The sequence below is a fragment of the Anser brachyrhynchus genome (assembly GCF_964034855.1).
Source record: "Anser brachyrhynchus genome assembly, contig: SCAFFOLD_373, whole genome shotgun sequence".
Taxonomy (NCBI): domain Eukaryota; kingdom Metazoa; phylum Chordata; class Aves; order Anseriformes; family Anatidae; genus Anser; species Anser brachyrhynchus.
Window position 1 is genome coordinate 75,527 of NW_027664037.1, and position 16,811 is coordinate 92,337.

The window sequence follows — 16,811 nt, forward strand, 5'->3', positions numbered from 1 at the left end:
ACAAAAGTCAGTCTTTATAGCAAGGAAGATTCAATTATAAGCAAAACAAGAGTTGTAGCCTTTTATCCTTTATTAGGACTTACTTGTGTTTGTACTTTATTTATGAAATTCAGGTAAAATGAAATTTGGTAAGTCTTTTTTCTAAGCGATTACTCGATAAATCTCGGAAATCAAAGTTTGCTCTTCAAAGAAAGATTTCACAGATGACATCAAAGCACCAACAAGTTAGCGGGAGCAGATTAGCTCCTTGTTCTCTAAGTTCCCTAACATCAAGGTTAGCAGTGCAATATTTGACCTGTGCTTTTAGTATTTATATCCATTTTCATTTATAGCTCCACTGATTGTTCTATTTTAAGGTATTTACCCAAGCAGAGTGTTTACAACATTTGTACACAAGGTCCATTTGGTTCCCGTTATTGGCTACAACATGGAAATAATTCAGCTGCTGAACTCAGCGCACCCTGGAAACAAGAATGAAACAATGAGGCTTCCCTTAGGAGCTGCAAGTCTCAGGTCATTGGTGATTTGACAGAGAGAGCCCTATTTTTTATGAAAGCTAAGCTCTGTTTTGCCTTACTTTGTTTGCCAGAGGAGTGTTTCCATGGTTTTTCCTTCTTAGACTTTTTTTTTTTTTAAAAAATGCGTAGCATATTTTTAGAATCCAAAGTACTTTTGTAATTATGCCAGTTCCAAAATTAAGAGAGAACTCTATGCAAGAAGGCTATTTTTTAAACAAATTTAAAAAAACTTTTTTTTAAACAAAAACAAAAATATTGTAGAAAATTACACGAGCAGAAAATGATTCAAATTGATTGTGACAGGTGTCTGCATGTCTTTTAGAAAGCCAATTTCTGTGACTATATCACGTAGAAAGAAGCACTGCTGTACATCTCCTTGAATGGCATACTGTCAAAAACTCATACACCATTAGTGAACCCTTTGTCATTACATTTAAGATTTTTTCCTAATGATCAGAAAAGCACTGTCAATGCTATTTTTATCTATTATTCTTATTCTTGTTTAACTTACATGAAACTATTTCTCCTTTTACTATATTCTAGCCAAAACATACATACATCAATCACTTCTTTATACATCACTGAATTTTAATTTCCAAAGGAAAACATGACTAATATTCATGCTCAGAAGAAAAAAAAAGAAAGAAAAAGTGGCTTGTATGGTGCTGTATTTGACTTAAAGTCTATCTCTAGAGATCTCTGTAAGCAAATTTGGTAACACATCAGTGATACTGCTGTAGTGAGCTGATGTTAATAGCAAGCAGCTACTCAAGCATAATACCTTTATCTGTGTGTTTATCTATATCTTCAAACGGATTATTATTTTTATAGAGTGAGCTATTCAGTGAACCTTAATAGGGCATGCATATGATTGAAGGAAAAATAAAGGATTGTAACATGGGACCCCAAAAATACAAGATAATTGTAAAAGCTTTGATGGTGCAGACACAGGATGCAAACCGGTCTAGAAGCTGTCTGTAGAAACCCACAGCTACCCTTCATTAATGGAACGTAACCTTGGGACTAAGCAAAAGTGGGTTTGAGTATAACAAAACAACAAGAATCCAACCTATATAAAACGTATACAGTAAAACTTAGATATAACAGAGATAGTGATCAGTGAATAAAGAGCAAGTAATGCAGTAGTAGTAGCTAGAGCACATGAATCATTTCCCATTTAAATTGCATGGGCTGTGTGATTTCATATTGCACCCCTGAGGTTTGGTTGTAATGTGGATACAAGAAACTTGCATGGTTAAAAGTGAATTTGGTAAGTTAATAACTGGCACACTAGAAAACTAAAAAAACTTGTTCACTGACAATTTGGGGTCAATTAGTGGAAAAAACCACAACACTTACTATATACATTAAACTTCACATGAACTTTGAACAACCATGAACTGAGTTCCCGAACCAAAGGAAGTATAGGAAATACTGTAATGACATAGGTAAGGTGTAGTTACTTCTTCATTTATGTGAAAGAAACTCAAAATCCACTTATGTACACACAGACAAGACACCTAAAGTCAATTTTCAACCATGACTTAAAGAGACCTGCGGAGCATAATGTGGTTTACCTTCTCATACCCCTTATATAATTTTAATATGATCCCAGCAATCTAAAATTTAGATCGATGTTTAAGGCCATATTCAGTCCTTGAATCAAAGTCAATTGGAATTCTTTGATTAAAGGCCATATGATGTGATGTCAAGGGGATTCGGAACAGGCTGGCAATGACACCTTCTTCAGCAAAACAGTGACCAGAGGGATTGGCTCAATCGTCCTTGTTCTGACTGAATAAAGAACCTTCTACCAAAAGGTAAGCTTGTATGCCCTCTTCCAAATTGCTTTCATCAAATTTGCCTAACTCTAATACACATACAACGGAGCATACTTTAATATCCTGGATAAAATACACAACCAGATGGAAAAAGAAAGCTATTTGCATTGCTGTCCATGGAATAATATGACTTCATTGGATGCAGGCAATAAACTATGCTAATTTGGCCCATAATACAGTCTTGAAGATGAGATTCTAGTGCATCTCAATCAATTACAGATTTTAGAGGACACTGGTTTGAAGAAATCATAGCCTGTCTGTATGAAGGCAGGCTGAAAGCACTTTAACTGATGACTAGCACCCACAAAAGCATTAAAGCTTTTTGCTCTTGAAACACTTGACAAGATTTGCCTCTTGATATTTATGGCTCTAATATCTCTAAACACTGTCCCTATAAAACCTGTGCCTGACTTTTTAAAAGCAGGGTTTTATGTCATCCCTTTCACAAATACACAAAGATTAAGTTCTTCTGCCCATGTCCTTGCTGTTGTGTCAGGACTACACATCTGGCTGTGCAGTTCGGAATAAAAACCCCTTTGATACAGAGCTTAATAGAATTTTAGTTTAAGAGCTGGTGTTTGAATGAATAATTTTTAGAGTCACTGATTTGAGAAATGGTTTACAAGTCTGGGGATGAAAGCTTTCTAATCTGACCTTTAGAACAGAATTTTCACTGGGATTTCTACTTTACTGGAAAAAAAAAAAGTTGTAGATGTAAACATCTTGTCATTCTCCCAGCCTGCCTCCCCTCTGGAAAATAATTCAGGTTGGACTTTATTACTGTAGGCATTAAACATTGTTCTGCCTGTGCATTTTTACCAAACAACCATGTCCAGTTTGGACTTCTAGACCTTTACATTCCCTGTTTTTCCTGAACAGAAACGGGTAGCATTTTCACAAGATGCAAAAATTCTCAGATAAGCCTTTGCTGTAGGGACATGAGATGTGTACCGGGGGACTCCCAAGCCTGAACTCAAACCACACGTGTACAGGAGGCACACTGCCTCCTGCTAGGGAGAATGGCTCTGCGAATGGCCACGCTGGTGGTTAGAGAAGGAAATATCTGGTGTGTTTGGATGTGCACGGTCATCAGCCTCTTCCACAGCTCCCAGGGCTACGCACCAGACCAGACTTGAGCTTTTCCCACTTGTTCCTGGAAGGGAGACCTGCCAGCAGTGGGGCTGCCCGCAGGAGAGGGCACGAAACAGGGACACGCAGCCCCTGCCCTGCAGCAGCCTGCCCGTGTGCTCTGAAAAGAGACGCTGCGGAGACTTTTATTTAAGAACATGGACCAGCCCCTCTGAAGTCAAACGTCTGTTTAAGTCTGCAGGAGACAAGTAAAATATGAAGAGCCAGCAAGAAAAACAGAATGAAATATGTGCAAGCCAAGAGCTTGTTTTCCTCCCCAGCCCTCCCCGCCCTGCCTGTCAGTCAGATCTCTGACCTATGCATCATCTTGGACTTTGACATCTCTATCTGGGTTTTTATATTGAGACTATGTTTAAATCTTGCCAAGTCTTTCTGACCACCATCTATCACAGACTGATTTGTCTATCCGCATGGCTACAATTTCTCCTCAGGCTTTTACCTTGCATCTCAACGACTGCGAGAGCTCTTCCTGCAGCTTTACAAGTGCCGCTGGCCAAAACACAGCTGCACAAGTCACGGATGCCCGCGCAGCGCTTGGACCGTTTCCTCCTCCATCACATCACGCCTGAGCTGCTTGTCCTCCCTGGGACGGCTCCTCGTGGCACGCTGCGGTCTCAGCACCTTGCTGGGATTTCATCCTTTCCCCAGAATAGGCAACGGTGCAGCCCCAGTGCTTTTTAACCTTCTTTTATGCCACTCATCTTATTGAACAGGGGCTCTTATAAATACCTGCAAGCTGTCCAAGCTGTCCACTGTTCTCTTCCCAAATCAAATTACTCTTTGCTATGATGTTACCAATAAATAAATAAATAAATAAAATCTCCTTGACTTTACGTTCCATTTAATAAAAACTGCCTCTTTACTATCTTTCTACAGGAAGTACTTCAAACATTCATTTTGAAGAAACCCTTCTGCTCGAGTCAAAATGCTGAGGACTTAGAAAATTTTATTACTTTAATCTGGAAAACCTGGGCAGATATTTTCCCTTGGGTTAACTTGAACAGAATTAGTTTACTCCTAGATTTTTTTTTTTTATTTTTTTTTTTTGCAAAACAGTGCAATATTTGCACATGCTCTTGCAGCACAGATTCTGCAATAGCCATCAGGACTGCCATCAGCGGCAGGCAGGAGATACTGCACAGCCCTCTCGAGCTTGGTAACTGAGCACTGACACAGCAGCCACTTTGTGTGCTCCCTACTGGACTCTGCTGTGCTGCACCTTCTTACTTTGTGCAGCTAAATTAACGCAATTACAGACCCCTAAATAATGCAAAATAATATGACACAAGCTTGCTGATCTTGAAGTTTCCCTCTACTTGATAGAAACACAAACAAAAAATCACCCTGCAGAGATCCTGGCCTTCAGAGGTTACGCAGTTGCTCCGGTTGCCTATGAGAAGATACATTATTATGCCAGGCAGCACTACTTAGAGAAGAGAGATTTTTTCATTCTGTTCATCTCTCACTTCTAATGAATTATGAGATGGTAGTCACGTTTGCTGCAGACAGGAAAACTAACAGGAGAATTTTTGACAAACATATTTAAAGCTCCACCGTTCTTTGAATGCCAACACTGACTCCCTGATCTTATTTTGCACAAGGAAAATGGGAAAGAAAAAACCAACACAATGAAAAGCAGCCACTAGGCTAAAACTGTTTGACATTGGCCTTGCATCCCATCAGCAGAACAGGCTTTCTTGCAACAATGGGGTCCACCTTTGGGTACAGGCTCTGCTTGATCTAGGGGTCCTGGAACTGCTATTTTCCATTCATGTAAAAACAATATTATTTTGCATCAATACAGAATTAGTAGAGATCAAGCTAAGGATTGTAATTATTTCTTCAAAATATGTAAATAAATAAATAAATAAAAGCATTATTTCATTTGACAGATGAGGAATTTTAGATCCAAAAGTGGAGAGGATACAAGAAGTCATTTTAGTAATTAAGAAAAGTGCAAAGTCCTCTTGGTTCCTTTGCATATACATATGCAGCTGCTTACTTGGCTTAAGCCTCATTATATTGCCCAGAAAACGAAGGTTCACTGACCCAACATACTTCGAAGGTTTGCAATGGAGAGAGAGAGAGAAGGTGGCAACTACTCCTCACAGAAATCATGCCCAGATCTCAGCCTTGTATGATGGAAGAATGGCTCCTGTGGCTGCACATGTGAAATCAGGAGCATCAGAGCAGGCAGAGTCCAGCTCCGCTCTGGCTTTTTAAGACTACATTACAGGCAAGGTCTCTACGGGATTCTTCATCAAAATTTTGAGATATTAACATTTGAAGGAAATATCCTTATCAACTCTAAAAAATATCTGCAAGTCGTGAGTGAAAGATTGTTTAAAATGTACAAGTTTTCAGTTGGCTATATGCCATCTTCTCTTTTCAAGACAGTATGGTTCAATCTCACTGGATAACCATGATCCCTGCAGGGTCACTGCACTCTTAAGGATACTGCTTTATATTGGCATTTACATTTCCAAGCTATTTCATCTATTGTCAAAATAGTAATTTAAATTTATGATTTAATTTCCTCTGTAATTTATGCATCCTTCTAGCTGCCATCAGAACAAACCAGCTGGATATCAATGATTTGCAGAGGTAAGGCTGTATTCATTGAAGATAGCTGGGCTATAGTCTGAAGTTATGCCAAAAGGAAACTCTAATAATATCTACATAACTATTCAACTGTTCCTATCCTTTGATTTAAGAAAAAACAAACAAACAAACAAAAAAACACGTAGAAAAATATTCTGTAAATATAGCCCCACTCAGAGGATTAATACAACTGGTAGGGATACATTAATATTCACAGTTTCCTACCGTAGTGGTTATTAGCCTTTTAAAAACAGGCCAGATTTCAGATGACATCCTCTGTTTCTGTAAGAATCCAATGGTAAAGCACCAAAGGGACCACGACCACCTTGGTGGTAACACAGGTAACTCGTAAGGGCTTCAGGAGGGAGAGTGAGACCAGGGGATTTTGCTGATAAATGGAGCAGTATCAGGTCCTGCACAAAGCTGAGTGGAAGGAAGGAAAAGAAAGACCAAGTCCTGATCTCTCCTTAAGCTTACCGTGGGAGCTCTGTGTTTGTCTTTATGACCTACGTATCAAGGCAATAAACAGAACGGTGGTTTTAAGTTAAAAGGTGAAAAGTCAGCGGGACTGATTAAGCCTCAGGTCAACAGATCTTCAAATGCAGAAAGATCTACTCAATTAAAAGTGAAATTGTCCCAAATATCTGTGCTAAGAACCTGAATACTCGCTGTTTTATTCAGAACATCAGAGAAAATGAGAAATCTCTCTTATTTCCTTCCAGGCCCAGCCTGAGTTTTTCATAGCACGATCTAGCAAAGATAAGCTTCTCAAGATTAGAGTTCAGGTAACAGCAGAGCTTTCTGCGGGGCAACCTTCACATCACCGGACCATGCCGAACTGTGATCAAAGCAGTCCATGTCCATGTTCAGTTTCAACAAATGACTACATCTGCATTTGTTCCTTAGAGATCCAGCCCCTAGGTATCTGCATAAATATATACTTAGAATGTATGATATTGCTTATTTTACATATTAAAGGTAAAATTAATAAACATTGAGAGGGATGGAAGAGACCTATTGCCTGTGCCTTGCGCCCTGAATTTCTAAACCAGCGGAGAACCCCGGGCTGTGAGCGAGCTGGGACTGAAGGTGCTGGGGGCGAGGTGTCCCTGCGGGACAGGGCTCCTGCCCTCACCCCGCTGCCTGCAGCAGCACCGTGCAACATGCACATGGGAACGCGCTGCCTGAAGAACAGCACAGCCTGGCAACATGGCCAGCTCTGAGAGAAGGTGTGCTGATTATTTACAAATGCCCTGCCGCTCTTTTAAGTAATCATGTATTCATCTTATTTATAACCCTCGGGTGGAAACATAGCAGAGAGAAATCCTCTGTTCTATGGCAAGAGCCCTTCTATCTCAGATTAAAGTAAAGTAGGTTATATATCTATCCTCTGTTACGTACTCCCTGTTGGTCCTATTCATCAAAAAAAAGAAAAAAAAACACAAAAAAGGAAAGCTTATCTGTGGCTTAACCTAGTTTTCTGTCCCATCGGAGACTGTATGGCAAAGGTGCAGAGGTGGTGAGCTGATTCTCTGATGGTGGTGGCCGCACTTTGCACAGCTGAGTTCAGGTTTTAGCAAAGAAGAAACATTTGTGCACGTACAATAACTCAAATCGATTTACTTGTTTCCTTGTTAAAGAGCACTGTGTGTCACACCAATCCAAGCCCTGGGAGCCCATGCACTACTGCTGCCCAAGTCTGGATAAAACCTTTATTGATATAAATGCTATTTTCCCTTGAAAAAACACCAGAGGAGGAACCAGGGATTATTTACCTGCATGCAAGAAGGGACACTTAAGTCAGATTTCTCATACCTAGCCCCTGAGTGCTAATTGCCTAGACAGTTTTAACATTATACCTTCGCAGAAATGGGGACACCAGAAATAGCTTGTGCCCGTGCTCTTAGGAGCTGTGGCTTTACAGCTTCATTTGTGTAAGGGTGCCCACTAGAAGGTGGGGATGGTCATCACATCACAGCCGTGCTGGTGGGACTGGGGCAGCCTGGAGAGATGGGTGTCTCTGGCATAGAAGTGCACTCGCAAGCTCTGAAACAATGCTGGTGGGGTTTCAGGAGCTACAAAACTACCGTTCCTTTTGGAAGGGTGAAAAGCTTAAGGAAAATTCCCTTATCATAGAACCTGTACCAAAACAGATTTATTTATCGGACCCAGAACTTAAAAAAAGTATCAGGAGGAACTTAAAAAAAGTGAACAGGAGGCAGCGCCCAGACCAAAAAAACAACCCGTGAGAAGAGGCACGGACTTGAAGCCAAGGCTCTGAACAAGCACAGGAATACTTGAGCAAGGAGTGCATGCTCACTGCCCCAGCTGTGGTCTGACACTGGAGAAAACAATCCGCACCCCATTCTTCTTCATTTCCAGGAAGTTTAAAGCACATCGTGCTTTCTCAACACTCAGACATTAATAATGACTGTGGAAATGATTTAATTTGGGTGCCAAATGCCTCATTCAGCTGAGCAGAAGTGCATCAATTCATTGATCAATCAATGCAATTGTTGCTGCGTTTGTTTATTTAGCCAGGAAAACGCAGATACTTTGGCGGTTTTCTGAAAATGTTTTCCTTATTAATTGTTCTTGAAAGAATTACTTCATTGATCATTTAATCTTCAAAAAGAAAATGAATGCACTTCAGGGCAATAAGAGGGTACAACAGTAAAGAATTTGAGCAGCAATTATAATTTGTTTCTTAGCAACTAATAGCAAAAATTATGGGATTTGCTCGGGTGCAAGATATAACAGGAATTATTCCAGCAATGGGAATATGGAAAAAAATCCTTTTCAGTGTAATGTTGGGAGTAATTTTCTTTTTCTACCATCATAACGAAATTATTTTGGGACGGTAGGTCAAAGCCCCAAAGTATTCTCATTACAACCGCATTATTATTGTATTTTCTGCTACCATTTGCACTGCACAGTGCTGAGTCCTATCTGCTAATTCATGCATAACAATTATTTCCGCAGAAACACTTCTACTAAACAAATCCCTTTAATAAAGTGTGGGAAGAAACAGTTCTCAGAAACAATAGTTTGATTCCCTGCAGTTAAAGATGTATTCAGGGCAACAAAGAAAGTTAAAGCTTCTATAAACGATTTGAACGATTCAAGAGAAAAACGTATGAAGGCAGCGCTGGGGCTGCTGCCCCAGTCAGCACTGGGGGACGGCCACCTCCAAGCCCATCCCTGTAGGCACAGGGTAATCTTCAAACACAGGAGAACAGCCTGAGCTAAATTCCACACGCAAACTCAGCCTTCTTGCCTGACCTGGGGGAGGTGGCTGCTCCCTTTCCATTTTGTCTCCTCTCCCCTCTCTGCAGCCCGGGGAAAGCCCTGCGCCTGTGTGCTGCTGCTGGTCCAGTCCAGCACCCCCAGGGCAGGACTCGGCTGGCTGCTCCCCGGTCCTGGGGTCTCATTTCTGCTCCCCCCTGCACAATGCAATATTATTTTGCCAACTGCAGAAAATAGCTGCTGCATTAGGGTGGACCTGTGTAGTTACAGGATCAAAGGAAACTCCACGTTAGTAACTTCCTTGGAATAAAACCTCAGGTTTGATTAACATTTAAAATACAAAGTCCTATCAAAAAAGTTTCAACAACATGTCTGTCCCAACTGTAAAAAAAAAAAAAAAAAAAAAAGACTTTCAGAAAATTTCCTTGCAAGCTCCATTTCCAGGTAAGCTGAGAAGTAGTTCCTGTTTTCCTTCCCTAAGTGAAACAGGGATACCAGGCAAGTCACAAGCCACATGGAACTTGCAATTTTCCACGGTCGCTGACACACGGTGGTAGGTCAGGGACTTCTGCAAAGAGATTTCTGGTGGGAAGACACTGTGACTTGGTGTCCCAAGAGCACACTCCTCCGGACAGCTCTCACACGCAGTGGCCAAGAGAAGCAGGGAGGAACGGACTCAGAAGCCCTTAGGTCATTACCTGCACAGCGCATGGAGCACACGTGTCCTCCAGACAATCGGCAGTAGCTGCTCAGCAGGTAAGATGGGCAATGGTGGAGTCCACCAAAATAAATGAAATCTTAACGAGTATTCCTTTGCACAGTCTTCCAAACACATACGTCTGAGAATGGCCTGCAACTACCGCGCAGAACAAGCTCAGAGCTGCTCCGAGGAAGGCGTTGATGCTGCCTCACATCGGGATGGTCAAATCTTGCAGCCTTTCCCAGCAATTTATTTGTGAGTTCGTGTCTATGTAGATGTGGGCATAAATGCAACTTTCAGCACCTGTGTGCACTGATGTTCCATTCTGTAAATTATTTCACAGTCAGGAGAAATAATTTGGCAGGGACATTCACTGGGAGCACGTCCTGCCTACCACACACTGCTCTGCAAGCGGCTGCACCAGGCTCCTGCCCACAGCTAAGAGCTGCTCAGCACCTTCAAGCTGTGCCAGAGAAAATGAGGAACAACTTGCCCATTCATCACTTTCTGAGAGGTATGGTCCAACTCTGGTGCCACTAAAAATCAATACGAGTTTTATCTTCAACTTAAACGGAAGCAGGATCTGGGCCATAGTAAACAGCTTTAATCATGTGTCTGAACGAGCAGGTACGTCTCTGAAATGCAGCCTGAGAGCTGCACTTCTTCCCAGGCATAACTTCCTATTGATTTCAGTGTTATTTCCAAACAGAAACCACTGTACAGTGAATAAAATTGTCAAGCTAAGTTCCATACCCTAAAATAAAAAGCACATAATTTAATCTAGTTCAGCTGTGTTTTCGTGTATCATTTTGGAAAAGCCATTATTAGAATCCATACTCCGAGTATAAAGCTTTTTTTTTTTTTTTTTTTTTTTTTGTTGTGGTGAGAGCCTGTACTGGTATAAGCACAGCGTTTAGGGTATCATTAATCCATATTCTGTTACCGTGGCACAGCAGATTCCTCCCTTTTTCAAAATATGTTCTATTTCAGATGCAAATAACACTGGAGGAAAAAAAAAAAAAACAAATTTGAAATGTAAATGATATATCACAAAGCAAGTACTGGAGGAAAATATTAGCACTTTTATCGTAATGAGTTTGTAACCTAAATACATATTTCAGGGATTAAATTGCTGACCCTCTCTGACCTGCACACGAGGTTGAATAGCTGGATCACAGTTTAATCTTCAGTGAAGATGCCAGAGAAGAATAATATAGCCCTCGAAGAACGAACGAACATATATTAATGATGCCCCAGGACTGAGAATTTAACCCCCTGAGAGAAAAAAAAGAAAAAGCTCAAAACCCCAGACACCAGTCTCAGAAGAACCTGCAGCAACTTTCCTCAGGAACAAAACCGAGAAAACAAAAATCACACAATACACGGGTCAGGCTGGAAAATAACAGCTCACTCGGATGAATGGGGAAGCTACGGACTGGTAAAACACAGTCGTGAGTCTCTAACGAAATGGCTTTCCAGAGCTAAACCATAACGTGCAACAGAATGGGGATTACAAGACCCCAGCTGCAGTGCTGGAGCCAAAGGTGGGGCAGAGCCTGCGTGTGCAGCCACAGGCTTTCAGCAGATGCAGGTGCTGCACAAGGGGGCAAATTCAGAGAAAATAACTTGATAAAAGGGAAAAATCCTGAGAGAGCATCTGAGGGCAAACAGGCTTAACAGAGCTGTGCAGTGGCTAGAAAGGGTTTTCCCCACACACATTATTTTAGGTTGTTCCACCCAGAACCTACAAAAGGCAATGCAAAAATAGTAATATTTGGAATAAAAACACTCGGGCAAGCAGCTCTATCAAGCAGTGCTACTGCATCTAGATGTCTTGGATGTCAAGGCTGAAAAACAAGCATTACGAACACATGTGCCTAATTTTATTGGTTCTTAGAGGCAGAGCTTTTGGAATATGCTCTGCATATTTCATAATTCAGCTAATTCTGGCTGAAGTCCCTTTGATTACACACCTTAAAATGTCTAAGCTGTTTTGTCAAAGCATAGAATCTAGTTTGATAAATGCTATTTTATTTTTAATTTAATCCAAATGTTTCTAATCTGATTATAGTTTTAGTAACGTAAAAGAAATTTCAGGAATTGAACATTTATTGAGGTTTGCCATCATTATTTTAACTAGAAAAGAACAAGCTTTGTTTTTGAATTCAATCTTAATTAAGAATCAGTCAAACCAGATTTGGTTTTGGTCAACTAGAAAACTTGCAAGATTATTGCCAGATGTACCATTCATCAAGACAGATAAATTAATTGGAACTTAATAAACATTCTGTATCTGAAGCAAAGTTAAAATGTTGAAGGTTGATTTTCTTTCTCCCCCCCCCCCGGATCCTCTGTGTTTGCAAGCTCCTAGTTAATTAGTTCATTTAAGCATGCAAGGAAATTAATGTATTGCCACTGAGTCACACAGCGTCAGGATCCTCTCTCCTGGTCCCACACCCTGGACTTTGAAACCCATGACCAGGGTCTACAGAGCTGGAACCTGGTACCTGGCTTGTCCTTACATGACTGACTTTTTTTGAGAGTATGATCCCAGCAAAAGGGGTGCTGAAGTGCTTAGCTCTAAATGATGCTTCAAAAGCTTGCCCTGATAGCCAACAGAAGGCCACAATGAGCAAGAGGGGACCTGCCAAGAAAATGTAGTCTCTCGAGACGTAGACCAAGGCGGTATTTATGAAGCAATCACCTTGACATACTGAAATCTGGAGTTACCAGACTGGTATTGAGGAGGCTGTTCATTACCCACCCACAGTGAAAATGCATCTTCAGTCATGGACAAACACAAGCAGGTCAAAAGCAAACTGACAATATATTGTAAATTATGCGTGCAGACGGAGGACTTGACTTTATGCACTGTAATATTTCTTGTTACAAATCACTTTTCAATGTTGTGTGAATCTGGCGTTTATTGGCATCTTTATCCTTTTTTTTTTTTTTTTTTTTTTTTTGAGATGGAGCACATAAGCTCCTTTTACTAGTTCATCAAAACCATCTTTGGGATTAAACTCAACACCCAGTTCACCACCACTTTATGTCTGCAAGTGCATGCCTTGAACTCCTGCACTCTGAGCACAGATATTCCATAGTAGGTCCTGCTGTAACTATTGAGCTGCTGTGTATGCCCCACCCAGGACAATGGCACAGAGGCATCGCACAGATGACAGACGAATAAGCCCTTGTGTCTGTTCTCTGCCTTTCCTTTCATGACTAGGTGAGAAAAAAGATGGTTTTCATTTGCCCATTTTGCTATCATTTGCCCATTCTTATGGACTCTATCCTGTACCCCAAAACAGCTTTTCCTAATTTCATATAATGCTAATTCACATTAAGAACTATGTCTTTTGTTATCTTCAGCTTTTGGCGAGAAGGTGTAATGCTGAATTTAACCTCAAATAAATATGAAGCAGCCTCTGATATCCTTTTTACGTACACAGGTATAAATATCACTTGTACCTCCAAGTATTTGTACCAAACTACTAAAACTTAAAGAGTTATGAAAAATGTCACAGTGAATTTGTTCTTTACAAAGAGCACGCCCCTTTAAAACGTTTGAAGTATTAATTCTCCATGGAGTGAAAAATCAGTGGTGAAACCCCATTTACCAGCTACTTTGCCAGGTGGTCCCTTTCTCAAGAAATAAAGACACTGCACCCCGCATACTACAGCTAAGCAAGCATAAAACAAGACACCCATTCCTCACACACATTTACCCTCTCGATCCAGGTGTTTTCTGTTCCATGAACAGCTCAGAGCATAATACGTAACGGATCAGAACGGGTTAGAAAGGCAGGCATTGCTCTCATACTTCTTGTAGGAAGCCACAAGAACCGAGGCTGCGATGCAGTTGGTACTTACAGGCAAACTGCAGCTTTGCTTCTCTGCTAACGATCCTTCCAAATGGGTTTGTTGCTACACATTGGTACGTTCCACTGTCTTGGGTTTTGTTGGGATTATTGATCAACAGGTTGCCTTCCACTGCACTGTAGCGGTAATCCATACCGATGTCAATATTGGTCCCATTTAATTTCCACCTATAGTACAAAATGCCAAAGTTAAATCCTGCTAATATTAATGGGTACTCTTGTGTATTTGAAAATACCACATGTAGGAAATAAAGATTTAAAACATCTTTGACTACTCAAGGAAAAAAAAAGCATGAAAATTTAAGTTTCTTGCACAGTATTGAAATATTCTAGTATGTAACTGAAAAAGCAATATCCTCGACATATATTTCAGTCCCTGATATGATTAATGTTTCTGTAGTTATTGCAAGTGCTGCTGCTCTTTGGAATTAATCATTTTGCAAGAGGAAGTCCCAGAAACAGAATCTTTAAACTGTTCAAGCCCACAGAGGCTTCTTTCCCTCTCCTGACTTAAGCTGGCTGTTTGTTTTTAAATTTAAGAAAATTCACTCACAGCAGATGTTTTCACTAACTGGGGCACTGAGAATTTCTAACACCACATTGTCCCAATTACAGCAACTGTCATCCCCACTGCTTGCCGTGGAGCGTGCGAGGGAGCCGCAGCCTCGGAGCAGCTCCCTCTACCTGAACCTATGCAGAAAAAAATGGAATATTTTTGCATGAGCAAATCAACAGTCTGCTACATCAAGTAGTCACGGCAGAAGGCAGCAGGTGGGATGAGGTCTTATGACTCCCACAGGTTTCAAAGCGCCCTTTACTTTGGTTAAAAACGATAAGAAAGGTACCAAAGGGTGGGGGGGGGGGGGGGAAGGGGGGATCAACCAAAATGATTTACATCAGCCCAAGTGGATGTGTGGAACAAGAACAGCAGCATTGCCACAGAAATAGAACATCTTTTTTCATGAGGATCTCAAAGCAGTTAATAAAGCTGAAAAACTTTAAGAGCTTTGCCATGTGTGTGGACAAATGAAGAAGCCAACATGATTTATAATCCTTGCATAACCTTTTTGAACCAAATTTTGCAATTGCGTTGCAGCACATTCTGATTTCCTGGTGCCTTTTTCTTTGGTATCAGCACTGAGAGAACCCCAGGGGCACTGCTGAGTTAGACTGGGTGACATGTGCAGGAGAAAGGCTGCAGGGGGACACGACCGTAACGCGGTGATGGTGCTAAGGAACAGTAAAGCATTCAACAAACCCAACAGTTGGTCTGGGATTTCCTTTCACTTCACAGTTCAGCTTCACTTTCTTTTCCTCTGAATCCAACGGGAAGATCACGCTGCTGGGTTCCTGCAGGAAAACCGGCCCGTGCAGTGTGTTGTCGTCTGCATTAATGAGAAGAAAAACATGAGAGACTTGCAGGAATCTCCATGCATCAGAAGCTAAAACAGCACCTTGTCAGAAAGAGACCAGCTACCACTCACCCTAAAAAGAAGCTGTAACAACACTCGATTTTAGAGAAGCCAGATGTGTGTTTTGTTTTTTTTTCCTCAAAAGCCAATGAACATTGCATGGACTCAACATTCATGAAAACGTTTGCACACTAACTAGAGGACAGATTGGGATTCTACCCGAAGCTCAATGAATGGGAACAGGCACAATCTTATGGTTGTAACATAGCTCAAGTAAAATTGGAATGCTTAAGCTTCACTTTTAAAAATTGAAATTTTTTCTCTGTAAATTATAAAAAAAAAAAACAAAAAAAACCACATTATTAAATACAGCCACACAGCATATTATCTGGATGTTGACCAGCAGGTACAGCTCCCCAGAAACTCCCTCAGCGGGGCTGGATCTGCCATCCAAGAGCTGAGCGCTCTTTGCAGTCGGTGGCTGTAGCCGCACAGCAGCAGCTCAGAGGGGCCACGTGGCCTCGCTCAGCATCCTGGCTTTCGCCACCTCAAGCACACAGCTGCCACGTTACACAATGCTATTGATTTTATTCCTCCGGTCACCCAGTACAGCATTATTATAACCGTAAGTAACAAGAAGATAAGCAGCAGCACCAACAGGGTTTGTACCTGGCAATAGCGCTTGCACCGGGTTGCAGTGCACTCTCTGGACTCGCGTCAATGCATCCCCAGAGGAGCTAATGCACTCTGGACTCACTGCACTGCATCCCGAGTGGTGCCAGTGCACTCTCTGGACTCACTGCAGTGCATCCCTAGTGGTGCCAGTGCACTCTCTGGACTCACTGCACTGCATCCCCTGTGCTGCCAGGGCTCTCTCTGAACTCACTGCACTGCATCCACAGTGGTGCCAGTGCACTCTCTGGACGCACTGCAGTGCATCACCAGTGGTGCCAGTGCACTCTCTGGTCTCACTGCACTGCATCCCTAGTGGTGCCAGGGCACTCTCTGCAGACACTGCAGTGCATCCCCAACGGTGACAGTGCACTCTCTGGACTCACTGCACTGCATCCCCAGTGGTGCCACTGCACTCTCTGGACTCACTGCAGTGCATCCCCAGTGGTGCCAGTGCACACTCTGGACTCACTGCAGTGCATCCCCAGTGGTGCCAGTGCACTCTCTGGACTCACTGCAGTGCATCCGCAGTGGTGCCATTGCACTCTCTGGACTCACTGCACTGCATCTCCAGTGGTGCCAGTGCACTCTCTGGACTCACTGCACTGCATCCCCAGTGCTGCCAGTGCACTCTCTTGAGTCACTGCACTGCATCCCCTGTGGTGCAAGAGCACTCTCTGGACTCATAGCAGTGCATCACCAGTGGTGCCAGTGCACTCTCTGGACTCACTGCACTGCATCACCAGTGGTGCCAGTGCACTCTCTGGACTCACTGCACTGCATCCCCAGTG

General features: G+C 41.9%; 1 protein-coding gene across 1 annotated transcript in view; it reads right to left on the bottom strand.

The window, feature by feature from the left end:
* The window catches only part of LOC308186472 (contactin-4-like), an 82,792-nt gene extending 67,450 nt beyond the window's left edge, over positions 1-15,342 (bottom strand). The window contains exons 1-2 of the mRNA XM_080608597.1: positions 15,195-15,342; positions 13,929-14,104 (exon numbers count right to left, since the gene is read on the bottom strand). Coding sequence (XP_080464723.1) covers positions 13,929-14,070 — 142 coding nt within the window. The 5' untranslated portion in view covers positions 14,071-14,104; positions 15,195-15,342. The remainder of the gene's footprint in view (positions 1-13,928; positions 14,105-15,194) is intronic.
* Between the last annotated feature and the right edge of the window lie 1,469 nt (positions 15,343-16,811).